The sequence below is a fragment of the Opisthocomus hoazin genome, chromosome Z, assembly GCF_030867145.1.
Source record: "Opisthocomus hoazin isolate bOpiHoa1 chromosome Z, bOpiHoa1.hap1, whole genome shotgun sequence".
NCBI lineage: Eukaryota > Metazoa > Chordata > Aves > Opisthocomiformes > Opisthocomidae > Opisthocomus > Opisthocomus hoazin.
In genome coordinates, this window is record NC_134454.1 from 47,463,645 (window position 1) to 47,491,128 (window position 27,484).

Consider the following 27,484-nt stretch of genomic DNA (forward strand, 5'->3'; position numbering starts at 1 on the left):
GGTTGAGGTTTGTTTGGGTTTTTTGTTTTATTAAACAGTCTTAAAACCAGCACACTTCTTTTTTAAACTGGGACTTTTTAAACAATCTGCTGACCAAGTGCTGATTATACAGATACACTTCAACAAGTCCTTTAAATCATTCCCCAGAGAACCTGTTTTGTCATTCTGTTTTGAAAAACAGATCAAAGTTAGAGGAGTAAACCATAACTTTGCAGCAGCAGGAACCAGACTGAAAAATAAAACAATCCTTCCAGCTTTCCCAGAGAACAGTCAGAACTGAACCAACTGCATTACACCAGATTCAGCCCAGTTGTATAACAAGGTTTCAAATTTTTGGCAGAAAAAGGAAGAGTTGCTTTTAAGTATTCCACTGCTTTCCTTAGCAAAAAAAAAGAGGTGTTCATAAAAGAAGAGGCTACACCTTCAAAACACAATGGAAAATAGAGGTGAGCTTTGCAAAGAAGCTCTCCACACATAAATACACTCACCCCTGCAAGCAAAACATACATGAAATTTCAGACACATTCTTCCCTGTCCTATGGGATAACAGGAAGGGAAGAACAATCAAAAAAAAGAGCCAAGACCCCCATAGACAAAATCACTTATGTTCCACACTCATGAAATTGCCATTTTTGGGAGAAACACCCCAACATCTGTTAAAAGAGAAGCAGCAGTGCTTTCAAGTAGTAGCTTGCTCCTACAAGGTGGAAGAAACATTTACATTATTTCACCCAGTTCCATTACTCAAGAAGCAGCAGCACAGGCTCCTATAACACCAGCAGTTTGTTTGCTTTTTCACATTCTTTCTACTACATGCTGTCAGAGTATCTCTATGCCACTAAAATGAGCTGCTTGTAGAAACTGAAATCTCATGTTACAGCAAATTGTCCTAAGCAATTTAACAATGTAAGAAAAGTCCCTCGGGCAGCACTACTTTGCAGACGACCTGTTTGTAGCATATAGTAGGGTCAGTGGTCTTTCTAGGATGATTATATCCTACTTACCACTGAGGTAAGAGTTACTTTAAGTTTCTCAACACTCTCAGAACTTACTCCAAAGCAAACAAGTTCTTTTCTTCAAGACTCATCCACTATTTGCTCTCAAAGGAGACAGACAGCTTAGAAGCAATACAAAATGAAGTGAGGCAGAGAACAGGAAACAAATAAAGGCTTATATTCATCAGCTTTTGCCTTAAGTTGAAAGAAGGAGTTCAAGTTGAGCAGGCATTTGAAGACTCCTTTGAGGCTGACAGCTACTTCCAAAGTGTCCAGTGTGGTTGTCCTCTCATTTCTTTCCCTCACCACTTCTGACACACCGTTTCCTTGTTTCTCTCGGATCCCTGAGAATGCCTCCAAGTGTCCCCTTTGACTGGGAACAAGTCAGGCTAGCTGCCTCAAGTGAGGAAGTACGTTAAATTTGCAAGGAAAGGACATCCCACCTCATCCCCAATGTCACACAAGCTTCCTGGTAAGGCATGAAACATCTTAGTTTGTAGTTTGCTCTTACTAAAATTAAAAGCTTCCTTAACAGTTTAGTTCTGTGTTTAGCTCAAAATTCTTACTTTACTTCACCTTTAAAGTAGTTGCAGATTATATCGTGTTACTGAAATAAGACTTATGGTTAGCTATCAATTAAAGGCATATGTGCTGCCTTAATTTTAAAGATCATTTCTGTCTAGAAAGATGTTCACTGTTTTGGGTGACTAAGGTCTGCTGTTTAGGTTTGGGGGTTTTTTTTCCCCCAGACTACATCCAAATAGCAAAAGCTTCAATCTGCTACTCTGACTTGTGAAAATAATACCTCAAACCCAAACCAAGGTGCACCTTCCTTTATTTGCCAAACCCTGAAGAACTGCAACTTGTGACCGTATGAAATACACACTTCACTCAAAGAAACAGGGAAAGGAGCTTTCAAATGTACAGTGAAATAGAGTCCCAATTGCAGACCCTGTTGCAGTTTACATTCCACCATGGTGTCACGGAGAGCTTGATAAAATCTCTATATACACATTTTTAAACACTGTACTCTTGAACTTCATTTGAAGCCTTGTAGTGAAGTACTGTTATCCTTCACATAGTTTTCACAAATGGAGGCAAACACTGGAACCGGTGACAGGATCCCAGTCCACCAATACCTCCAGAACCAAGCTCCAATCGCAGAGGCCTGCAATCATTCCACACAAAACACCTAAACAGCTTTTCCAGTGGAAAGAGACTTTCTTTAGCCACAGCAGCGTAACACTGGTCTCTTCACAGCTACACCAAAGCTACTTTGAGATACCACCATTCATGATGGCTCTTCAAGCTAAAGCTGGAAAATCCTCAGGATCATCAGGATTTGGAGCAACAAGCTGCACCTATAAAGTAAGAAAGGAAGCTTTATAAAAATGAATGGATTTCAAAAGCATCTGACAGCTATGTACACGTATTTTACCCTCAAAAGAGTTCATTCTTCTGTTCAAGTTAAATGCTTTGTATCCATCAATATCACACAAATGCTAAGCATTTATCTCAGAAGTTATGATTGCTGTAATTTCTTCAGTGTGAACACATTTATAATGCTGATCTACTGCCTGGCGAGGGCCAGAAGATCACAAGTTCTGCAGCACTGAAGTGAAGGAAAAAAAGTAAAGCAATCTCACCCAAAATGGTGCCTGTTTTTACAAGCCACATTATTAGCTTTTTACATTCTGAGGCTACTGCACATATATGATTGTAGTTTTAAATTCTATGCTCTGTTACTACAAAAAAGCCTTTTTCATTCAGGTGAAAAATGCATCAAATCACTTCCATAACATTCTGTAAGTTCCCAGCCTTAAAGTATTTTAATCATACTAGACAGAAGTAAACTGAGATCTCCAGTTAGTACAAAGAATAAAGATGTCATTTTTCAGTGCGCAAAAGCCCCTTTTTTTTTTTTAAGGAGAAAAAGTTCAGTGGAAGTTTTTTTTAATGGTTATATTGAACACTTCTATCATTCTGTAGGATGCTGTAGGATTCTGTCTTCATCTGCAGGATCCCAGATTTACTGATCTCACACTTGGTAATCAAAGTGTACTATTACTGTACTATATGGAAGTTTTTTGTAAAGGCTATTAGCCTTTAGTCATTTTAATTACTTCTCAATTTATATCAAAACTCACTGCAGAAACAAATCTCCGTTGCATCCTTTCCTCTAGTTACCATTACAGCGACTAGTAATCAGACCTTTTGAAGTTTATGTGTTAAGAGTTGTGATCCTGAACTAGTGCTTAGTTTTAAGTAACATGATATAGGTCAGGAACTCAAAATAACCAGGCCAACATACTATGAGGCAGGAATTAGAAACCAGTCTGTCACTATAGAAGTCAATACTTCCACACAAAAGGGTGCAGGACACACGCACACATCCCCCCCCAACAACGAATTAAAAATCTCCATGCAAACAACCACCATAAAAACATTAGCACTACTTCTGGGCGAGGTAGTGTCTCCTCAACTCGTCTGCCACGACCACGACCGCCTCGTGCTCCTCTTGATCCAGGACGAGGAAGACTCCCAAAATTAATATCCAGCTGAGATGTTATGTCATTCGCTGGTCTTCGCAAGGTATGAGAATCATCTTCAAAGTCATCTTTTTGCAACTAGAAAGAAGATCTGGTTAAAGCCTCTAGCTTCCATGTACAACCTTCTCCCCTCCCGAGTACATTCACACACACACACCCGTGCACTATGGACTAAGAAGCAGATAAATCAAGATGACATCCGGAATAGAAGACAGGCCTTAACTTGCACAGGGGTTTAACAGAGGCAATTGTAGCTTCCCAGATGCCTAGGATAGTTCTTCGTTGGCTCAGAGACTCCTGACAACAAAGTCTTCTGTACCAGCTCTGTAACACTGAAAAGGTTTTTCAGAAACATCATCTATGAGGTTTTCTAAGGGACTAGAGAATCAGGTTTAAGCTACTTACTCTTACAATTATCTTCAAGCAATAGTTAAAAGGCCATAGTAAAGCACATTATCTGGCTACTAACCGATCTATTAGTCTAATTGCCTGCAGCTATGAGATTACGGTTGTTTTAACCCTGTGTATTCCTAGCAGCTAGTAGATGTAAAACTATTTCCCATCATAATTTTAGTGTGTAGTCATGCTAACATCTATAAACATCGTTGCATACCATAATGAATCATTTATTTTATTGAATGTCTATACAGGGATTTGAATTGCTCATGTTACGCAGTTCCTGTACCTCCTATTCTATGTTCATTTTGACAAGGTCCCTTGATACTGCCAGCCACAAAACTTTACAGGCAAAAAGAACAGAAAACTTGCATGCACTTTTCACACACTTGCATACTCTCTTCAGAGCTTGTGAAAGATATTCTCCCCAACCCTGTCACCATCTCCCCCACAGAAGGAAGAGCAGATAATGGCAGCGGGACCACTAAAAGCCATGCTAAAAAGCACACACGCCATGTCAGTATTGGTGTCTGTCCCTGGAAGCATTCAATGACCTAAAGTGATTATTGCTTAAAAAGCTGCAAGTTTTGATGTTCATATTATAACTAGACAAAGGATAATACATGTATTCATACGTGCATGCAGACCTTAAGGATCAAAATTCCATCGTGCTAGACCACAAGTATAGGCACATACTTCTGTGATCCCCAAAATCTGAAATCTAAGTAAGCAAGAATCTGTGAAAGAAGCCTCCCCTCTCTCCCTAATCATACCAACAAACTAGAAGTTCTCCCTGAAATGTCAATCCCAGTAATATGGTAGAATAAAAGTTAGCGGAAAGGAGGGAGAAAAAGCACATTACTACAGAACAAGCTCTCTAGAGTTACTTCTAAGAAGCAGGACCCTAAAACTGAAAAAAAAAAAAATATATATATATATATATATATGTTCCAAGTGCACAGTGAAAGCTGGGATCCAGCACAGAAGAGAAACAGGACACGTAGCATCCAGACTATCAGATGCCAAAACCTGAGTTTAATACATACATGCAAGTATATACTGGCAAGTAAGCTAAACAGGATTCAAAGTTAGGATAAGAAGTGTTTAGTAAATGAAGTTTCTCCAGCAGCATTACCAAAGATCTATATAGGTGGCAGCAGCAAGGACACACGCTTTATATTTGCTAAGACTGAGCCGTAAGGTAGAACAAACTCGATATATTATGTATTTGCATACAAAATAGGTGTGATGATCTGAGAGAAGTAAACGAACAGACAGTTAAGTTTAAAGCAAGTTTTGGGGGACGTACGCAATTACAGTAACAAAGCTTAGATACTGATTTCTAGTCCGTTCAGATTATACTAAAACCAGGAGAAAAAGAATAGAGACATTTTCCTAACCCTGGGTATAAAGCAGAGTTTACAGAATTCCTGAGGCAATGCTTACATCATCGCTATATTTTGACTTGTGAATCACCACTGCTTTGGAAGGAACAGTGGATTCTGGCTTCCGGATGTTGAATTCAGGCTTTGGTCGGTTCTGTTGCTGAAGATTTTTCCACTCATCTAACGTCATTTCTTGAACTACTTCTTCCATTGGCTCTCCTTCAGCAACTCTAAAGGTTTATAGTTGTAAAGCAAAAACCATTAGCTTGCAACACGCCAGGATGAACAAGAACACTAATCTCTAAAGCAAAGATACTAAACAAAACATCTGGAATGTTTCTCACCAAATTACTATCCTCAATTTCCCTTACTCCCCACAGTAACTTGATGTGCGAGTTTTACATTAATGTAAGTTGAAATATATACTCATGGCCTGTCTGAAATTAGTATGAACAAATGCTGCCTCCAGGCTCCTGCAGTAAGTTCTGGTATTTATCCAGTCTCACCGCAAGTTCAAGCACTTCAGATTCTAGACAAAACCAGTCTGTCTTTTGATCTGGCATATTCTCAACCCTACTGTTTAACAGTGAATCTACTCCTAGCAAATACAGCCATAGTAAAAACAGCATACCAAGCAGTTTTAAACCACCCCAACTGCATGGTAAGTACACATCCTGCACACTGCAGGATGACAATATGAGATGGATTTATGTTTCAGTGCAGCTTTCAGTCATCAAAAAGACACGATGATCACACCATGGGATCTTCTAGGTAATTATTAACATTTCCTTTGTTAATTTCACAAGATGCTTCTTTGATTTCTTTTGTCAGATGTAGTAGCACACAAGCAGACAGTATTTCTCTCCTGGCAAAACCAGATTAATCCCAGTCAAGTTTTAATTTGTCATAAAATGCAAAAATGATAATATGTTCAAGGAAAATATATGAAGTACGTCAGTCTCCCTTGCATATTTTCAAACTGTAAAGACAGATGTTCAAGGCTTTATGTCTGTATTCTTAACACAAGATACTTACGACAAAACTAAAGATTCTTCTCCACTCATCACTGCTCGACTACTCTTCTGCCACTTTTCTGATGCTGACCAAGGCTGACTTGCCCAGGACCAGCAGCTCTTAGAGTACACTACAGGTGTGCCTTCTAACGATCTTTGTAGAAGGCTATGCCCTACTAAGCAGCATCACATGCAGGGAGCACAATTCACTTCATCACTGTAATTGTTTGCTGCAGAAACAAGTCAAATACCACGAACCACAGGAAAACCTGCACTGATTACTCCCAGACACTTGAAAAATCATTTCTCCCTTCTCCCTCACAAAACTGTTAGGCACTGCAATAGCAGTCGAAGTTGGTTACATATTTCCCTAACACTGATTTTGTCAGAACACCCTTTCATTTGGTCCTTTCTGGTGGGAGAACTATGGATATGTTTTTCCTCATACAATCGCAGTTCTAAGTCTTCTTCTACCAAACGCTGATGATTTTTCGAGTGTAAATACATAATTGATTAGATGCCAGTTGGAAATTAATTTTATCATGGAACGATGCAAAGTCAAATGACAGTCAGTGAATGGCGCATTTTGTTTTTAAAGTTGTACAAGCATCCCATCAGAACACACACAGTTAGTTGTTAGGAGTGTTCCGTACGTTCAGATCTAGCCTACATAGGAACTGGCCGGCTCCCTCTTTCTGTTTAATCTTGCAGAGAACCGTACTGTTTCTTGCCGGTCAAAATTATACCATATTTCCCTGAAGCACCCAGCATATGACAGGTAGAAGCAGAACTGAATAGCCCTTAATTTTGGTTCTAGGATGAGCACAGTTTTAGATGCACTTAGCAGAAGAAGTAAATAAAAAACATGGAAGTCCTGTACTATACGCCTACTCTCCGGCAGGCCTTCCTACCTTGTTATTTAGAAAATCCCATCTATATCAACCAGAAGCTAAAAGTTAGAAGACTGGTAAGCAGTTTGTAGTTCCACACTGATTAAGAAGATCTGAAACTATTTTGGAAGGACTGTTAAGAAAAAAAAAGAAACCGGTTTACTGAGTTAAATTAAAAGATACTGGTGAAAGATGCAGCTACTTCTGGAATACCAACCAACAGATACTGTTCCATGCGTAAGAGCATTAAAAACCAGCTGCACCCCAAACATTTCAATTTGTTGTCCTCAGGAGTAAGAAGACAGATAATTGATCAAAAATTATCTGAAGCTTCAGATTTGGGAATAGATGTTGGAAAAACAAGACTTGCTGCAAGCACCCAGAGGAAAAAAAAAAAAAAGAGGACGTAAACTAATAAAAAGGGGCTCTATTAAACAGGTTTAATTTCTCCCTAAGCTACTACCTCAAGACAGAATCAGTAAATCCCATATCTGGACTGAAGGAAGTCTTTTGCCCTCCTCTCCCATTGAGTTATCACCACATTAGGGAGTCACTGTTTCAGTGTTTGGCAAGAGCTGCAGAAAGATACAGAACTGGTTGCAACAAGCACTTGAGAAGTAGCTACCAACCTTTCCATTCACAAAAGAAAACCAAGAATAAGCATTTGAGTGGAGCTTTAAGGCCAGCTCTGTGCAGTTCTCTGCAGTGTAATACATAATACATTTACTGCATCGTCTATGGCACAAAGTTTGCGAAAGAAAAGGGCAATAGCACAAGTGTTCAAGAATACTGAAGGACTGACCAGGGGTACAATAAGCTAAACAGACTAAGTGATTCGAAAACAATCAACCAAAACAACCACTACCACGAAGTCCCACGGACAAGCTGGAATACGTACGCTCAGGCAAAAGTATCAGCCGCCCAAACTCAGAAAGTACCACCAGCAAGGCAGAAGCTCTGAAGAAGAGACCCCAACCCACCAGACTCTGCAAGACGACTGCAGGTAACCCAGTGAAGCTGAACTTTAAATCAACAGCATTCAACCCTTCTACAATAGCACACTATTACAAGGAAACACATCAACAGTTTTATTTGTAGCAGATGTCACTGCTGGTAGGGTGGAACAAGGCCTCAACTTAGCAATGTCTTCTGTGTGGAAACAGGTAGAAAGTTCAGAACAGAACTGCAAGACAGATACGAGATCTAAAATACCTGATCTAAATAGGAAGCCTTTAAAGAAATGCTGAAGAGGAAACACACATCATGCTAAAAAAGAAAGAAAATTTTGCATATCCATGATGTTAAGGGAAGACACTCAGGAGAAAAAAACAAAACACAAATAAAGTAGTTTCTGTTTTCAAAATATTGGAAAGACCATCAAGGTACATTGAAATCTCTATCAGTAGAGGACATTAAAATCAACTAGACAGATATGAGAAGCGGCACAGGTAGGGTTGGTCACGCCTCGGGTCAGCAAGATCCCTGTCAGATCTAAATATCTATGATCAAAAGACAACAGGAGGACATTTCACTACATGGCAACTTGACCTCTCAAAAAAGCAATCACAGGTATTACTTTGAAAAGTACACACTTCTCAGAAACAACCACTTGTGTGTTCTAAAGGAAATACTGGTTGATTTACACTGCAAATGTTTGGGTTGTCAACTGAGAAGGACAGTTTGACTTTTACTCCAAAGGAAAGTTTCAACTGCTAGGTTATTAGCAGTACAAATTTGTTTTAGGATGCCGAGACTCAAAAGAGGAAACATCTCCCATTAGCGAAGCACAGCAACAGGAATCTGCATATCACATTTTGGACAGAGACTTGATTGTAGCAGGTTATTTTGGGCACCAAGCCTGCATGGAAGTGCACTCTGTGCATTACTTTCTACCTGCTAACCTCACTCATTTTTTGCAACTGCTTGGTGTGCATTTTCATTAATCAAGTCAATAAGCTCCTTGGCACACCAACAGTCATGCTTACAAAATATTGCCAGACACCTAAGCACGGCCTCTGGACATGAACAGAATGAATTCACAATGCAAGCACACACCAAAACACCAGATATAGGAGCCTACAGTAATGCTTCCCACTGCCTCAGTGTTTTCAATGGATGACATAACCCTCTAGCTACACTTTGTTTACTGTGCGTACCTTTCTTCCAGGAACTGCTCTACATGAACACATTAACATGCAGAAGAAATGTGAATGGAAAAGAATGGCATTCAGCTCAGTTGCTCAGCTGATTATTGTCGTATCATTAAAAATAATGATAGCAGGTCTTTATCAGATCAGTTTTTGTATTATTCAGCTGCACAAAGCAAATTTGTATTCAGCTTTTATCAAGAAATCAATGACATGAATCTTTCCTATTAAACAGAATTTACAGCAGCGTTACCACCAGTTATAGCAAAACTCAAAGTTAAACAAGGTAAGACCAAGCGACAACTGTACAAGTTAATTATAGCAGAAAAACACTGAACCAAATACTTAGGAAGATCTGGCCTGATCTATGGGTAGCTTTACATCACTCTTAAAAAAACTACACAAAACAAAACAAAAAAAAAGAGAGGTAAATAGCTCAAACTGGAAGACAAATTTTGAAAGCTTCCTATTAAACAACCAGAAGAATACATAGCTCCACCAAAAAGGAATAAAGTCCTGTGTGAGGAAACGGAAGAAAACCCCACAAAATAAACACTAACTCTGCACATACCTTTGACAGGAATTGACAAAACTATGTGTCATGCGGAATAAAAAGAAAAATCTATTCATTCGAATTACCAGTCAACACAAGTGTGCTACATCGTTCAGACTGTGAAGACAAGTTTAACAGAAAGCAGCCGTGAGGAAAGCTTACACTGCTGTACTACTTATGTATTTTATACTTCTTACTTGCAGCATAAAAATCACAACTATTAGCATGCAGTTTGGGATGCTATAAACAGAGACAGATATTGTTGATACCCAAGGAAATTTGAAGATATGGAAAGAAATAACTTGATTAATATTATAGAAGCATTAAAGAAACCCTTGTCCTGCAATACTTTGCAACGGAAGTTCAAGAATAACAATGTAGACACAGTCCTGAAGGCAAGACCCCATAAGTTACAGGAACCCACAGAAGTCTTTTCAGAGTGGCACTGAAGTTAGCCAGCACCACACCAGAAAGCTATACAGCATCGCCACGCAAAGAGATTATTCCCAGTTTCCAGGAATTTTCTCTTTTTCTTTTCAATGGAGACAGTTACAACAGGAAAGAAAATGAGAGAAGAAACAACCCAAGTTTTCCATCTCTTCCTCAATACAAGCACACAACTGCAACAAAGCAGTAGAAAAGAAAATAGATTCCTTGGAGTCGCTGCATTTAAGAGCCAAAATGAGAACAACCCTAGCAGTAGCTTCAGCGAACACACCCTACTACACCCTCCGTATTGAGGCTGTAGCAAAAGCAGAAGATAACCTAACTAGAACTTATTGCTGGTGCATGTTACCTGCCAGAAGACAGCAACTCTGGAGAGCAGGGTAACTTAAGCATATTAGGCCTCAAAATACATCCTGAATCCTGAAAAACCGTACCCCACCAGCTTTTGCATATTAAAAGAATAACAAAAATAATCCCACCTTGTTAAGGGGTAAGCCATACAACCATCTCTCATCACCTAGGCACAATGTTCCTTCTTCTATTCTCAAATACACAGAGTCACCAAGCTGATGTTAGCCCCTGTCCTGGGTTTGGCCAGGACAGGGTTAATTTTCACCGGGCTCCAGGAAGGGGCACAGCCGGGGGGTGGGGGCTGACCCCACCTGGCCAAACAGAGCCCGGTATTCCATACCCTGTGACGTCACGCTGGGTTCCGGTGGGGGGGGGGGCAGGGCGGCGGGAAGGCACTCGCGGCTTGGGGGGGCGCAGCGCCGGTCCTGTTTCGGGAGAGCGGCTGTCTGGGTCGTATGGTTCGTTGTTGTGTTTTCTCCTTATTTGTATCGTTGTTGTTCCTGTTTTCCCTCTGTTTGCTGTTCTGTTAAACTGCCCTTATCCCGACCCACCAGTTTCTGCCTCTTTCTTTCCATTCTCCTCCGCACGCCGGCGGGGGGAGGGGCGGCCGCGTGGCGCTTTTGTTGCCGGCGGCAGCCGAAACCAAAACAGCCCCAAAGGTAAGTGCAATGAGGTATATGTAATTCCTATCTTGTACACAGATTTGACAGTCTTTGGGACAATATTTACTGCACTTAGAAGAGTACACGATGCAGAATTTTGCACTTGTAGGTTACTTGCGTTTTTGAATCTTACAGATTTCAGTGGACTATTCCTAAACAAAGCTTTTTCAAAAAAAAAAAAGGAGTACAATTTCCAGAAAGGCTCACAGTCTGATCAAATACCTAGTGATCTCTGAGAAAGGGTAAAGAAATAAAGACAACTGGCAGATTCTGTCAGACGCCTTTGCCACTACATATATTTCTCATGCCTTACACTCTACAAGGAGCTGATGTCAGGACACATCTACAAAGAGCCTGAATTGGAGTAGAAACAAACACAAGTCTTAAACAAGTAAAGGTACCAGCAGTTGACCAAAAAAGCTGAATAACTGTTCTCATATTTAGCTAATACAGTGCATTTTTGACAGATTATCTACACTACCCATCTGATTTATGTTAGTCTACAAACAGTTTTGTGGAAATCTAAGCACAGCAATTCAACTTCAGAGACAGATTACCACATGTATACACACTTCTAGCTATATATTAAAAACTACTTTAAAACTAAAAGATTAAAGGCTGTATCAACTCAACCTTCTTACAAGGTTATACAACCCGAATGTATAAAACAGGTTTTGTAGCCTAGTCGGCTTTACAATTAAGAAATTAACCAAGGCCACTAATAACTGGAGCTGCATCAGTGGGTAGAAAAGGCTCCATAGCAAGATACTTTCTCTTCATAGCAGAAGAGGCTGACATACTGCACTGACCCTCTTTCACTCATTAGGAGATATTCACCTTATGCTATTTGATTATTCTTTAAAGTCTCTTACTTGGACAAGATTGTCCAGTTGCTTTTCCTTAGGACAGCGCTTATTTGCTGTGAAGTAAATTCTCACTGGACACAGTTAACAATGAAAGCCAGAAGACAAGGGGCAGATTTCTCTCTCAATTTCCCTACTTCTAAGGCTCACTGCAAGACTACTTCCAGCAAGATTTTCAAGTTCTACAGAGGCCCTTCATGAATCAATGACAACTACATAGTGTTAGTGATTGATGAGTATGGACTTACAGAATTTTATTTTATTTTAATTGTGTTTGTACGACTGCACAGGCACTTTGGCCTTATTTTTCTCACAGAGAACTTTAAAAAGTGGGGTAGTTTTTACAAATTAGCTAAGTCAAAACAGTAAGAGACAATACGTAGCTCCTCCTTGAATTATCACCAGATCTTTGGAGTGTAAGCATTAAATACAGTCTGCAGCTGTATAAACCAAGCTTTAGTCAGAATTAGGGATGCATTCTCTTGACTCACCAATATAGACAAAGCTTTTCTGTCTTTAAGTACGTAGACTAGCAAAACTTCACCGTTCACATTCCAAGCGTGCCTCCCAGTATAAGCATATCAGTAACAGTCAGGTTTTTATCTTTGCATTTAGAAAGAAAATATTTTAGTCAGACTATACTTGTTCAGAGGTTCTCCTTCAGATGCCCCTGGCTTCTCAGCTGTTTCTGCAGTCTCTTCCATAGGAGCAGTCTGTTCCATCCCACTAAAAAAGTAAACAAAAAAACACAAGTCTTCATGGGTCACACTGGAGTAAAATTTGCAGATCAATATATGACTTTTTTCCAGAATTCCTTGGGATGGAAAAAGAAAAGAGAAGAAAAACTCTAGGATCATAAGCAGAAAGTAGATCTACTAAGTGACTGGTTGAGCAACTAACAAAATGAGAAGTATTAGGAAAATCCTACTTCTATGTACTTTCAGTTAAAAAAAGTGAAAAGCACGCATGAAGACAATTCGATTGTGAATATTAATACCAGTACTTGATTACAGTGTGTCACTAATGTTTGAGTTTGCCTTTTTGTTTCTTTTCAACTATTAAAGTGGTAAAACTCATACTCCAAGATCGTATTTTCTGTTACATGGACATTAGTTCACTGTCAAATGAGAGCAGTAGCATACCTACTTACATCCCACGGGTAGGCATACATGTTTAAAATTAACACCACCTAGGTTCACTGAACATAATTAAGGCACAGACATGCTTTTAGAATTGTTTAGACAACTCCAATTTAGTGTCAGTTCTACAACGCGCATCACAAGAAAGCACACCTATCTCACGCTTATAAGTTCTGATGCTACTGAACTAAAAAAACGTAAGTAGGGAGAATAAATATCAGTGATCTTAAATTTCCCGTACTTTATGAAGTTCACACAATCTTCCCTGACACCCTACAGAAGCTAGTTTGGTACTTTCGGACAACTAGTTATGCGCTATCAGATTGGAACTATGCTAGCCTGGCTGATTCTTTGTTTTGAAAAGCCAGAGTATCTAACCAATCTTTTACTTTTAATATGAAATATTATAGAAGAGGTAGAAGTTAGTACAACCTCTCAGAAGAACTTGAAATATCAAGCCCCAAAATTACTACCCATTAAGACTGTATTTTTTCAACCTTTTGGGCAACCTGGCTATATCTAAAATCCAAGTTTCAAAAATAAAATTTTATTTTTAAAACAATTTTGTGAATGAACGTGTAGGTGGCTGAAGATGTTTGCTGTAAGTTCACAGTGCTGCCTTTTCTCTGTCCTTTATCAGCCTTCAATTACAGAGTTCTAGATGCGCAAGAACAAAAGCTACTGGAATGAGTAGCATATTGCCAGGTGCAAATTTCCAGTGAGCTTTTTGCAAATCTGAACAGAAACCAGTAAAAGAAATACAGCACTGAACTGAAAGTTCTCAGCTTCTTTTTTTTTTAATCTAACTGACCATTAATGGGCCATCACATTCTGTTACTGATCCTCCTGTGCACTTTAAAATTTATTTCAGTGGTAGAGTCAGCTATGTATTACCTCCAGAACCACACTGAATTGTACTGCAGCTTTGCAATTTAGAAATTATATGTAAAACTTGAAAAAAGAGACTGGACATTACGCCCATGAACAGTTTAAATCTTTTAATCGGCATTTTGATTTTGTAGCAATGCCATTAAACACCAGCGTCCCACTTCCTTGGCTATTCAGAAAAGTCAAAACTTCTTTCAGTTAAAAGACAACTTCGCCCCAGTCAAAAGATTTTGGCAGCCTTAACTGAAGAAACATCACTTGGCTACAATTTATTCTCAGCAACACAAAGGAGATGAGTTCAGAAAAACTGTAAAACTACTTTCTTCACAACAATTAATAGAAATCAAGGCTTATAAAGCTCAAAACAGACATGAAACTGATAAACAGAAAGTGATGATCTACAGTGGACACAGATGTATGTTGTACCTTGTACCACCTTTAAATGTTCCCCAGTTGCAAGCTCCACCTCCACCCTTTTTGTCATCTGCTTTCATTCCTCTGGAGAGAAACAAGGCTCTGTGAGTTTAAGAGCTTTTTTTTCATTAGGACTCCAAACTAAAACCAGTACTGACTTTTTGCCAGCCAACTTGGATATGCAAGAAGGGAACAGAATACTTAAGAGACGCTACTGCAGCACTGGCAATTGTTAACTTGTACACCAAGTAAGAAGCAGCACACAGAACACTTACGTTTTATCATTCCCACTTTGTCTTTCAAATTCCCGGTTTCCTCTTTGGTCGAAGCCATCAGAACTTCTATTTATTCCACCACCTCTTCCTCTACCTCGTGTTCCACCTCGTCCTCCGCCACGACCTCTTACTGGCCTTTCATGGTCTAATCTTTCACTTGGTCTAAAAAGATTTCTAGCCTGATTTTTGTTCCTACAGAACAGTTAACAAGGAGAAAAAAAAAATTATATGGTTGATTTGTGCAGTTGTGAGAGACATCAGTACACGAGGCTACTGTACAATTTTTAGAGTGCATCTTCACACAGCACACACTACAGTTGCATTAGTTCTATCATTGAAAGTGGACATTAACTGAACTCGAGGGGAATTATACAGACAACAGGAATAGAAAGTTCAGTTGTTTATTGATAACACTGAAAACACCAGAGAAGTTGCATAAAACACTATAAGGGTGTCAAATCTTCAGCAACGGCTGCACTGTCCAAACCCAGATTTACATGCAACTGCTAAAAACTTCAGGGAACTTGTTAAATACCAGTTATTGTGATGTAAAGTAAGAACAGCCACGCTCTGAAGCATTAAAGATTTATGTGGAATTTTCTAGTACTTCTAAAGAAAGCAAATTTGATAGGCACTCACTGTCCAAGTAGTAAATAGTATGACAAAGGTTTATTTTCAGTTTGAAGAGTAAAATTAATTCAACGCGGAACCTGCCCCACATGTTCTGCAAAGCTTGGTATGCGAGCTCAGAAATGAACATATATGTTGCAGCCTAGTGGTTACTTTTTCAGGTTTTTTTTTTACACTTTTCAGTTTCATCTTATATTTATAACATTTAACAAAATTGCTCCAAACCAATCTGTGAGGAAGCTAAAATTACAGTTCTCACAGGCATGAACTAAGTCGTCTTGCAACAAATCTACACGCTAATAATGCAACCATGCCTTCAAGTCACATCTGGCTACCAAGTCTGTTTTAAGAAGGTTAAGTCTTTCCCTTCCCAACCCTGTGCAGATCCTCCATGAGGAACCTTACTTCTCCCTGTACAACACATACCTTTCCACTGTGACTTTGACTTGTCTTTCGGTTTCACATGAACGGTATGCCCTGAAAGTTGGTCTCCTTTCAGTCTTGTCTTGTTTCACCTCTGCTTCTCCACTGCTGAATCCTTGCTGTTCTCCCCGCTTGGGTGCTTGCTTCTGGCCTACACACACATACATACATACATATAGGTTACCAACAGTTTAATAATAACTGAATTGCAGTTACCAAACTACTGACTGAAGTTAGCTGATTACACCTTAGTCTTCTGCTTTACCCTCTCCAATCCCCAGTCCACCAAAATATTAAAAGCACTTACAGTTAATGCTGGCAGACACCACAGACAAACAGACAAAACGGCCTGTTTTAAAGACATCTACTTACTTTTCCTTTCTGTATTGATAAACCTGTCTCAGGCAAAAATACCACAGGTGTTGACACAGCTCAGACACTTCCACAAAAGATAGGCTAAAGAAAAATCTCATTCTGCTCACATTAAGTCATAGAAATGGAGAACAAAAACTGTTTCTTTCCATGTTCTCTCGAAGTTCTCTCAGCTAGTGTACTACAGAGCAACACAGAGAAGCTGTCACAGAAGACGTGAATAACACTGCAGGAGCAGTGAAGGTGGGGGAAGATGGAGGACCCTTAGAGACAGGCGCGAGTTGTAGATCATGAGACAACACACCTCATGCCAGATTAGCTGAATTTAGAGGTCTGAGCCTGCACCTCTACTTTAATCTCATGGCTACGGTATCCAACAACCAGAAGAACATCACCTCCTTCTATCACAGAATCACAGAATGGTAGGGGTTGGAAGGGACCTCTGTGGGTCATCTAGTCCAACCCTCCTGCTGAAGCAGGGTCACCTACAGCAGGTTGCAGAGGAACTTGTCCAGGCGGGTCTTGAATATCTCCAGAGAAGGCGACTCCACAACCTCCCTGGGCAGCCTGTTCCAGTGCTCCGTCACCCTCAGAGGGAAGAAGTTCTTCCTCATGTTCAGAAGGAACTTCCTCTGCTTCAGTCTGTGCCCTTTGCCCCTTGTCCTGTCGCTGGGCACTACTGAAAAGAGCTTGGCCCCATCCACCTGACACCCACCCTTCAGATATTTGTAAGCATTTATTAGGTCCCCTCGCAGCCTTCTCTTTTTCAGGCTGAACAAGCCCAGCTCCCTCAGCCTCTCCTCGTAGGGGAGATGTTCCAGTCCCCCCACCATCCTTGTAGACCTCCGCTGGACTCTCTCGAGTAGCTCCTCATCTTTCTTGAAGTGGGGAGCCCAGAACTGGACAGAGTACTCCAGATGAGGCCTCACCAGGGCAGTGTAGAGGGGAAGGAGAAACTCCCTCGTCCTGCTGGCCACACTCTTCTTGATGCACCCCAGGATCCCATTGGCCTTCTTGGCAGCCAGGGCACACTGCTGGCTCATGGTTAACCTGTCATCCACCAGGACACCCAGGTCCCTCTCCGCAGAGCTGCTCTCCAGCAGGTCCATCCCAAGCCTGTACTGATGCATGAGGTTGTTCCTCCCCAGGTGCAGGACCCTGCATTTGCCCTTGTTGAACCTCATCAGGTTCCTCTCTGCCCAACTTTCCAGCCTATCCAGGTCACGCTGAATGGCAGCACAGCCTTCTGGTGTATCTACCACTCCTCCCAGTTTGGTGTCATCAGCAAACTCGCTGAGGGTACATTCCAACTCTTCATCCAGGTCGTTGATGAAGAAGTTAAACAAGGCTGGGCCCAGTACTGACCCCTGAGGGACACCACTAGTTACCGGCCTCCAACTAGACTCAGCGCCGCTGATGACAACCCTCTGAGTTCTGCCATTCAGCCAGTTCTCTATCCACTTCACCGACCACTCGTCCAGCCCACACTTCCTGAGCTTCCCTAGGAGGATATTATGGAAGACTGTGTCGAAAGCCTTGCTGAAGTCGAGGTAGACAACATCCACCGCTCTCCCTTCATCTACCCATCCAGTAAGGCCATCGTAGAAAGCTATCAGATTGGTCAAGCATGACTTCCCCTTGGTGAATCCATGTTGACTACTCCTGATAACCTTCTTTTCCTCCACTTGCTTGATGATGGCCTCCAGGATAAGCTGCTCCATCACCTTTCCTGGGATGGAGGTGAGGCTGACTGGCCTGTAGTTCCCTGGGTCCTCCTTCTTGCCCTTTTTGAAGATTGGAGTGACACTGGCCTTTCTCCAGTCCTCTGGCACCTCTCCTGTCCTCCAGGACCTCTCAAAGATGATGGAAAGTGGCTCAGCAATGACATACACCAGCTCCCTCAGCACTCGTGGGTGCATTGCATCGGGGCCCATGGATTTGTGGATGTCCAGATCGCTTAAGCGATCCCTCACACAGTCCTCTTCGACCAAGGGAAAGTCATCCTCACTGTAGGCTTCTTCTCTTACCTCCGGGCCAGTCTTAGCACTGAAGACTGAAGCAAAGAAGGCATTCAGTAGTTCTGCCTTCTCCGCATCCTCCGTCACCAGGACACCCGCCTCATTCAGCAGTGGCCCCACATTGTCCCTAGCCTTCCTTCTTTCCTATCATTCTTCTGTGCAGGAGAGGACCTTTCTCCAACACTACAGGTTTAAGTTTAAGTATAAAAAACCAAGGCTCCAACACCACTAATTGATTCTACAATGTCAAAATATTCCAAGATGAAACATTAAGCTTTTGGGAGTTTTGTTCAGCCATTGTCAAGGTTAAAGAGGAGCAGGCTAGGCAAGGTGAATGCAGAGAAACCATCTACTATAAGTGAGAATAAATTGAGGTTATCCACTCAAGCCATATATATCTGGCATAACATTAAAGTTCATTATGTGCTTCCTTCCCCATTTTTCAAAACTCTGTGCTCTGACAAAGTTCTCCAGAAACCAGCAAGCCTCTTGTCTGCTAGGCTACTCTACTAACACTATTGTCTGAAAAAGGTGTTGATTTAAGTCAGTTGAGCAAGAACTACCGAAACACAGCTCTCTGGCCAACGAAACTGAGCTATTCTTTCCACAAGAAGCACCTGCACAATGCTGAGCAAGTCACTGAATTCAGGTTAATGGACAACTGGCAGTCCTGGCTACTGTGCCTCTGTTGCTAGCACATAAAGAGAAAAAAGCTTGTTCTATGTCACAATATTAAGATACAAATAAATTCATAGCTCCACAGAAATGCCCTAAGCTGATCAAAGCTTAGGTAGCAAGCATAAAGTCTGTAACATCATCTTTAAAAACAAAACTTCAAAGAACTACGCACTCAGTAAGGCAAAAAAGTGGTAATAAAGCTTATTGTTATGCAGTAATGACAGTCACGTCTGTACACAGAAGACAGTTTTATTTGTGCTGCAGAAGCAACCCAAGCTTTTGTTTGCTTTAAACTGCAAACCACTTGACATAATATATTCCAGTAATTCTCCCTTCTCAAGATTCAGAGTTGTGCAATCCTTAGAGCAGCAAGCATATTTGTATCCCAAAAAATATGATTCAATCTCTGGATAAAGAACAACTTCTGAAATCAGTTTCTGAGTAAGCTTTTCAAACCAGAATGCTTTAACAAAAAGCAAAACTATAAAGAATACAGAATTATATATGCTGTTGGGAAACATGTCTGCTCTATGCGAACCTCGACTACACAAGTGCTAATTCTGAATTGGAATCTTGCTGTGGAAAAAGTGACTACTCATTTCTGACCTCATTTTTATTAGTTTGCTCGGATCCGAATGTGCAACTGCAATACAAGAGTGCATTTTTACTTACTTTCGAGCTTCTTGCGGGCTATCAGAATCATCAGTTATTCTGAACAGAATAACTTGGCAAGAATGCAGTAGTCAGAGATCACCTTCCCTACATACTTATTATTAACCCAAATTTCACCTTCAGATTCAAAGAGCTCCTTAGAAATAGTAAAGCAATGCCAAAAAAATGAAGATGCAAAAGTCATTTAAAAAAGACGGTCTCTGGTTCTATTACCCAGTACCACTTAAAAGAACTTCAGAACAAGTCTTCTTGCCGGATATGCCAGTATATTACATGTCACTAGCACTGACCATGCTAGACAGAGCAGTCAAATCTACTCTGATTTCAGTGCAAGGCTATTTCACTTTGATTCTAACAGGTGGCTATATTTACTGTAAATGGATTTTAAATACTAGAAAGATTATTTCTGGCACTTATTGCCTGTATAAGAACATTTTTAACTGGTTTGACAGACACGCAGCAGTGGATTAAAAACAGTATGCAGCAACTATACCTCAGGGTCACCCTCAGGGCAGAAGCTTGTCACCTGCTTGTGAATCAGTTCAAACACCAGCACAACCTTCAGCTCTGCATATAAGGGCAAACTCAACTGGAGCTTGGCAGCAGTGATAGAATAAGCCATTCAGTTTTAATCCTCTGCCATATGTCTGCCCCAATGCAGCCTCATTTTTATTTAAGGAGCTGAAGGGCCACCTACCCTTTGCAAAAAAAACCACCAAAAAACAAAAAACCAAAACATGAGCAATCTTGCGTAGTGCTGCCATAACAGCTTTCACTTAAAAAGAACTGCGCTGTGCTTCGAATGCTCATTAACTACCTCTCCAAGTACACCTCAATTTTGTCTGCTTTTTCGCAGGTATGCAAGTTTTCTTCAAACCACAAAAAAAAAGCTCTGGAGTTTTGTGGAGCATCTACTCAAGGTCTTGCAAACATCATGCTGAAAACTGAAGATCACCCTGTCCCAGCTACCATGTTTAGCCTCTTTTTAAGGTGGTTTTCCTGTGTCTTACAGTCACATCTGTATTCAACTGAAGACGTTGCCGACAATTCCCCACATCTCGCTCACTTCCCTGGGAGGTTACTGCAGCAGCCCAGTCTGTCAGCTGAGTTGCCTGTCACTCTGCTTCCTAAACTGAGGGATCAGAAAAGAAATCTGATGCTTAAACTGTTTCAGCAGACCCAGCTTTCTTTCCAGAAGCAGCAGCTGAGCGATTATTAGAGAGAATGACATCTGTAAATACTAAAATGACCAAGTACTAGAACTAAACATTGCTAAAGAAAAAAACCTGGTTTTACGAGCTGTTGTTAAAACTCTAAATCACACAAAGCTAACGTACTTCAGTAGTTTTCGACTTCCCCACAATAATACTTTAGTATCAGTATCAGTTTTGTTTATACTGCAGCGTTTAGATAGGAAAACTTTCTACAACAGTGTTTTTAAAAAGCACGTATCACAGAACTCACAACCAGGAAAACAGAAATTGTGTTTCTAAGATCTGCATTGCCTGCTTTCCCAGGCACTGGATAGCTATGTGTTAACAAGTGGATTAAAAACAACTCAGCAAAATCCAGCTGCCTTTACAGTGTTGTTGTCTAGCTCTCTCCGAGCTTCTCTATTGGTATCATCTGTCCTCAAACAAGTGGGACTTTTGCTTGGGAAGAGACAGTTGTTTAGGTTTTGTGGGCTCGTTGCTGGCTCCCACTGAGACACCGTGCTCTCACATTTTTTTTTGTAATATCTAGTTTTAAGGGCGGGCGGGGGGAAGAGTTATTCGTGCAGCAAACCTTGACTTTAGACAAACACCACAAGGAGCCCAACTTGCAACTGCTATCAGTGACCACAAACTAGAGCAGCAATCTTGCTCTGTTTTCCCCACTCCCTTACATAAGGAGCATGGCAAGGGAGGGTGGCAGCTGGCATGCAGTTCACTGGCTGAGGGATGTTACTGCTGCAGAGCAACAAAACATTGTATTCTGACCTAAAATCCAGATGACAACACTGCACCATAGAGTTTTATGAATTCTCACAAGCCTGAGACTAACTCCTCCCACCATCACAGGTGACGCTCAAACCCCAGTGAGATGATTCCCTCAATACTCCATTTCCACAAATGCAGCCTGGGATGAAATAGTGCCAGACAAAGAGTTATTTCTGTTTTGCCCAAGTAGCCTAGACAGCAACAGAGCAAAGGCAAACTGCATGTAGTTTTGATTCAGTTAGGATGAACATCAGAGCAACCACAGAAGCCAGGTGAAAGACTTGTCTATCTCACTAGCATGTATTTGAAGAAAGAAAAAAGCAACAACAGAATACTTTCCACCTGGCAATCTACCCTGAGAGGCTTTCTGAATCAAAGACTATAAGCATTGATTTATGGAGGACAGATCCACAGACGGGCTGCCACATCCTTACCCAGACTGCTGTCTGAACAGATGCATGCTTTGATATATCAACGTCACCCTACAGCAAGAAGTGTCACAGGTCAGTTGCAGTCTCTGTAGAAAAAGCATTTTTCTCCTTATTTCACAGAAGTTGTCCAAAATTATATCCCTTTCTTTCTGTAAAATAAGAAACAATATTCTTTGCCTTCTCCAAGTCTCCCCTGTAGTACTATATACACTCCTTTTGTATCCTCAGACACCTCCTCTCAAAACAAAAACCTTAATTTAAATTTCTCCCAATACATAACTCATTCCATCAGATTAATCATGCATATCACTCTCGCGTGCTTTTTCTAATTTTAACTTCTTTGCAGTGACCAAAAGAGCAGACACACTTCAAAACGCAGGAAGGTGAGATTCCTTCAAACACGTAACAAGTCCTCTCCTATTTTCCTTGCTACTGCTGCCTCAGTAATTCCCAACACTGCTTCTCTCCTAGGTGGTAACCGGAAATAAACCTGCTGTTCTACTCTTAACAGTCCCAATGACTCTGAGCTCTCTTTCCTAAACAACAATAGTCTGAATTAGAGAAATCTTTCACGCTGCAGCATAGCTTGCAACGCTGCCCCTCACCTTCATCCACGGTCTCTCATGCATATTATTTTACACTTACTGATAGTGAATTTCCTCTGTTGTTTTATAGCTCATTCGCGGCATGTAATTTGTGTCTTCGCCCCACAACTCTTCTTCTGCCGGGCTAGATAACCTTGTACCAGTAAACTTCAGTCATTTATCCCTCTCGCATCTCTTTTAGCACAGACTTCCCACCCACCTACATGCACACAAAATAAAAAACATAAACTGTTCTTAAAATTTTTCATTTCAGACAAGTTCCCACTGCCTTCTAGATGTCAACACAAAGCTAAGAGCAGCACAATCACTGGTCCTAAATTCAAATCTCTCTTTCCACTTATTGCAAGAGACCCTTCTTTCACCTCCTTTCAGCTTAGCAGCTCGTTTTCAAACAAAAAAAAATAAATCTGAGCCTTGAGAAACAATGTAATGGCAGCTCAGAGGAGATGAAGTAAGTACGAAAACCAAACAGGAATACTGCTCCGGGTGGTATGGAATGGGGGTAAGTGGAGAAACTGTGCTATAATTCAAGGATCTCTGTCATTAATTATGGCTGCATGCATAGATGCCACCTCATTACCATCTCAGTAACACAATAATATCTATACTGATCTTTATTTACAATAAAGCTCCAGAACCGGAAATAGCAAATGACAGCTCACACTCTCAAGGATTTGTTTTGCAGTATTTCAGAGGATAGCAGATCTACGACTGCACAAACGATTTTATCTCCTCCCCTTTGCGTCTGTGTGTGTCCATGTGATTTTAATTCCAAAATTCAAGCAATTAATTTTGTGAACTAAAGCACGGCTAATTACACAATTTGCAGAATAATACCACAGTATCTCAAACTACAAAAAAAGGCTTCAACTATTGCCTGTAACACACCAAAGAAAGACACATGGAGTCAGGCTCTATTCTGTGGCATTTCGTTTTCATGTGTGCCAGTACTTCATTGCAGAGTTGCCCGCTGCAGCTTTCCTCTGGACAATCCTTATGACTACGTAGCTGAATGAATGATATCGAAACAAATCATTTAAAAAGAAGAAAATTGCGGCCAGTATCAGGTGATATTGTTTCCGCAGAAACATTCTGTGCCATGTTAACTTAAAACGGTGGCTAAAAACTCAAACACATAGTATTCAGGAAGCATATCTAAAAGTTACACAAGTCATCAAACACACATGAAAGAGAAAAACCTTTCAGAGGTATTAGCAACAAAGGTTAGAGATTTCAAGAGAACAGAGCTTATTATTGCATGATCAACAAATTTAATTTGCCTGGAACGGTAAAGAATGCAAGCTCTGCAACTGGGCCTTTTGAATGTAGAGCTGGCAAATGCAGTTTGGCCACTGTGGTAAGAATGAACTGAGTTAACGCTAAGTAGTGCAGTTATAAGAGCTGTAATACCTACAAACAGACTTTACACAAATCCTCGGTGTACAGTCTAAAAACCACAAAACAACACAGTCAGTAAAAGAGAAAAAACACACCATTAAGGTCAAAAGTGTAGGTTTTGGTAGGCTATGAAATAGAAGTCCATTTTCCCCTTCAAAGAAAAAATTTAATAAACATTCTCCTTACAGTTGTGTCAATCCATAACAAACAGTTTGGATTCTAAAGGTCAAAGTACTGGATTATCCGGCAAAGACCCCTAATGAGGTTTTGTTTCAAACTGAAAACATCTCCAGAAATAAAGTAAAAACTCCTCTGGAAAAGGCAGTGAAGAAGTAAATAAAGAAAAAAATGATGACTTACAGAACTTTGTGATTAAACCTTCCACTCTATCATCAAAACATAACACAGGAAGAGGTCTCTCAGACTAGTGTAAAGCTTTTTATATATTGCAAGTTCAAAGACCAGGCTTGCTTCAAGTCTTTCTAAAGCTAAAGACTATTCTGATCAGATTTAATACAATCAAAAAAATACAGTAATAAAAACAAAAATCATGAAACTTTTAACAAGAATTTTGGTAACCCGAACAAGCAAACGCACCCCAATAATTAGATAAAACAGTCTGGAGGGGGTCCAAAGGAGAGCCATGAAGATGATCAGAGGGCTGGAGAGCCTGGCCTTAGGAAAGACTGAAGGAGCTAGGTCTCTTCTCCCTGGAGAAGAGACGGCTCGGTAGGGGCCACATCACAGTATTCCAGTACTTGAAGGGCAGCTACAAAGAGGATGGAGGCTTCCTCTTGCCAAAGAGCCACATGGAAAAGACAAGGGTCACCAGGTACAAGTTGGACGAGGAGAGGTTTCATCTCGGTATCAGAAGGAAATTGGTAACCATCATTCACTGGAACAACCTCCCCGGAGAGACGGTGGAGTCCCCATCACTGGAGGTTTTGAAGATGCGGTTGGACAGGGTGCTAGATGAACTTTTCTAGGCTGCCTATCCCAGGAAAAGTTGGACCAGACAATCCTTCGAGGTCCCTTCCAATCTGGGCTGTTCTGTGATGACTCTACGAACACTAGTGCAATACAGACTGAATTTTGTAATTTCAACCATAATACTGGAATCTGATTCAGCTGTTCAGATGGCTCTAGATGCTTCTTTATGGTCTTCAATTCCTAACCAGTGAAATGAAATTAGAGGGAGTTATGACCAAAATCTGAAACACACACACAAAAAACCACTAAGAAAGACTAGAAACAAAATCTTTTAAGTTTTGTTGGTTTTTTTTAATACAAGTTTAGTAGTCATTAGCTTCACAATTTAGTAATTTTAACCAATAATACTTATTTCCCCAAACAGAGGTGCACTCTTCTAGCAATACGTCTGTCATCAGAAGCTTTACACCAAATTGAGCTGGTACAAGGACATTCCCGAGCAGTTATTCATTCTCAACCATTGAGCTGATAGTCCCATGAATCTTTTACTGCATCCAGAATTTTTCTGGTTGAATCCTGCATAACAAATCAACTTTGTATCACCCATATACAAAGCTGCCCCCCCCCCAAAAATCCCTAGATTTTTTCCCTCTGCCTGCCACTTGCTTTGTATTTGTCAGCAACGCCACCACTGCACGTGCCCTAAGTCAGAGGGCAATTTCTGCCCTTCAGAGTAGTCTTGCTAAGACAGCACATCCAAAGGAGAAGCATACAGACAGGACCAAGTCCCAGCTCTCTGCCCTGGCTTAGCATCCTGAGCACTGTACGTCTACAGTCTCACTTCACAACAAGCCCAAGACACAAACTTACAGCACACACAAAATCCAGGAGAGCCACTTTCTTAAAAGAAGAAAGTGCGGTGCTTTTCAGAGCAAATAAATCTTCTTATGATAGATCACAATTCACCTTCTCAAAGGCTACTGTAAGCCAGCAGTCTTTTAAAACAGTAGCAAACCAAAACAAGGTGCACACGCTAGATGTCTCTATCTGAGAACCCGGGTTTCTTAATACCCAGGTAGCAGAAAATTGTCAAAGAACTCCACAGGGTCACTGTGTACTGCCACAGAATCGCACTCAGGACCTGTCTGCTCAGGACACCTATAGACATGTTGGAAGTAAAGGATGCTTTTCACGTACTTCCACACTCCTGGCAGGTTACTGATAACCACCAGTTCTCGTTTGAGAACTTTTTCATCAACACTGGAGATTCTGCTGTTCGCTTGCACGGGCTCCTTTGCCTTCTGTTGACAACCACAGCGAAGCACCCCTGAAACGAAACCAGCCTGTTACCAGTGCGAGCGCTGGTCTTGCAGCCGGGAGACCTCCGACGAAGCCACCTAACAACCGCAGAGGAATCTCACGGGGCGAGCTTCGTGCAACCGTCCAGAAGGACGGCGGCAACTTGCTTAAAAATAAAAAAACCCAACAGAATCAAAGCACCCTCTCCTCTACACAGACGCTCACTGACCAGTGCGCGTCTGGCACCGAAAGATTCTCTGCTCCACAAGGTCAAGCGGCCGCTGCCGGGGCAGCGCCGGACCGGCCAGCCTGAGCAACCGCGACGGCAGCGCTGGCGACGACCCCAGGGAGCCGCGGCTACGGCCCAGCCCAGCCGCCACCCGCGGCGGGGGCAGCGCCAGACACCCCGGCACGAAACCCGACCGGCTCCCCACGCCCCCCCCGGACCCCCGCCCACGGCGCACGGCCTCACCCGAGGGGGCGGCCGCCAGAAACCGAGCGCAGACCCCCGGGCGCGTTACGAGCGCGAAGCGGCCGCCGCTCCACGAAGCTCACGGACGCAGAGAGAGGCCCGGGACCACGGGGACGCGTTCGCGCCCGCAAACTCACCGCAAACCGCGCCGAGCGGCAGGCGGGGCCCCGGGCCGCCGGCGCCTGGCTCCGCAGCGGAACCGACGGCCGGGCCTCCCCCCCCCAACCCCCGCCGCGTACCGGCGTACCGGGCTGCGGCGGCCCCGCGGTCGGACTGCCGAGCTGCCTGCGCTCCTTCTGGGACTCCCTCTTTCCGCCGCCGCCGCCCGCCCGGCCGCCGCGACCGGCCCTCCCGCCTGCCGCCGCCTCGTCGCGCTCCTTGCGCTGCTGCCGGCGGCGCTCGGCTTCGCGCAGGATGTCGAAGGGGTCCGACTCGTCGTCCAGGAGCTGGTAGAAGCGGTTGGCGACGGCGCAGCCGAAGCTCTCCTGCATGACGGCAGCCACCGCGCTGCTCACCGACCCCTTCATCATCGCCGCGCTCCCGAGGGGCGAAGCGACAGCGCCGAGGGCCGCTGCCGCGCCGGGCCCGAGGGCAGCGCTACCCGCACCGC

The 27,484-nt window shown here is 42.0% G+C and overlaps 1 protein-coding gene across 3 annotated transcripts; it reads right to left on the minus strand.

The window, feature by feature from the left end:
• Positions 1-1,813: 1,813 nt before the first annotated feature.
• Positions 1,814-27,484, minus strand: HABP4 (hyaluronan binding protein 4). 3 transcript variants are annotated; one of them, XM_075447328.1, is made up of 8 exons: positions 27,122-27,484; positions 16,024-16,171; positions 14,968-15,159; positions 14,705-14,776; positions 12,894-12,977; positions 5,387-5,555; positions 3,452-3,622; positions 1,814-2,356 (listed from the first exon to the last, which is right to left on the minus strand). In XM_075447328.1, the coding sequence occupies exons 1-8, from the start codon at positions 27,402-27,404 to the stop codon at positions 2,300-2,302; spliced, it is 1,176 nt and encodes a 391-aa protein (XP_075303443.1). In that variant the 5' UTR covers positions 27,405-27,484; the 3' UTR covers positions 1,814-2,299. The 3 variants fall into 3 exon arrangements, with proteins under 3 accessions (XP_075303443.1, XP_075303442.1, XP_075303444.1); XM_075447327.1 differs by having other exon boundaries at positions 3,449-3,622; XM_075447329.1 differs by lacking the exon at positions 14,705-14,776 and having other exon boundaries at positions 3,449-3,622.

Excerpts from the sequence above, each read along its gene's own strand:
- HABP4 (XM_075447327.1), bottom strand. The coding sequence starts at position 27,404 with ATGATGAAGGGGTCGGTGAGCAGCGCGGTGGCTGCCGTCATGCAGGAG. Across the intron at positions 14,777-14,967 it reads CAAAGTGGGAATGATAAAAC|AGGAATGAAAGCAGATGACA; the intron begins GTAAGTGTTCTG and ends GTTTCTCTCCAG. Across the intron at positions 5,556-12,893 it reads GAAGGAGAACCTCTGAACAA|AGTTGCTGAAGGAGAGCCAA; the intron begins GTATAGTCTGAC and ends ATAAACCTTTAG.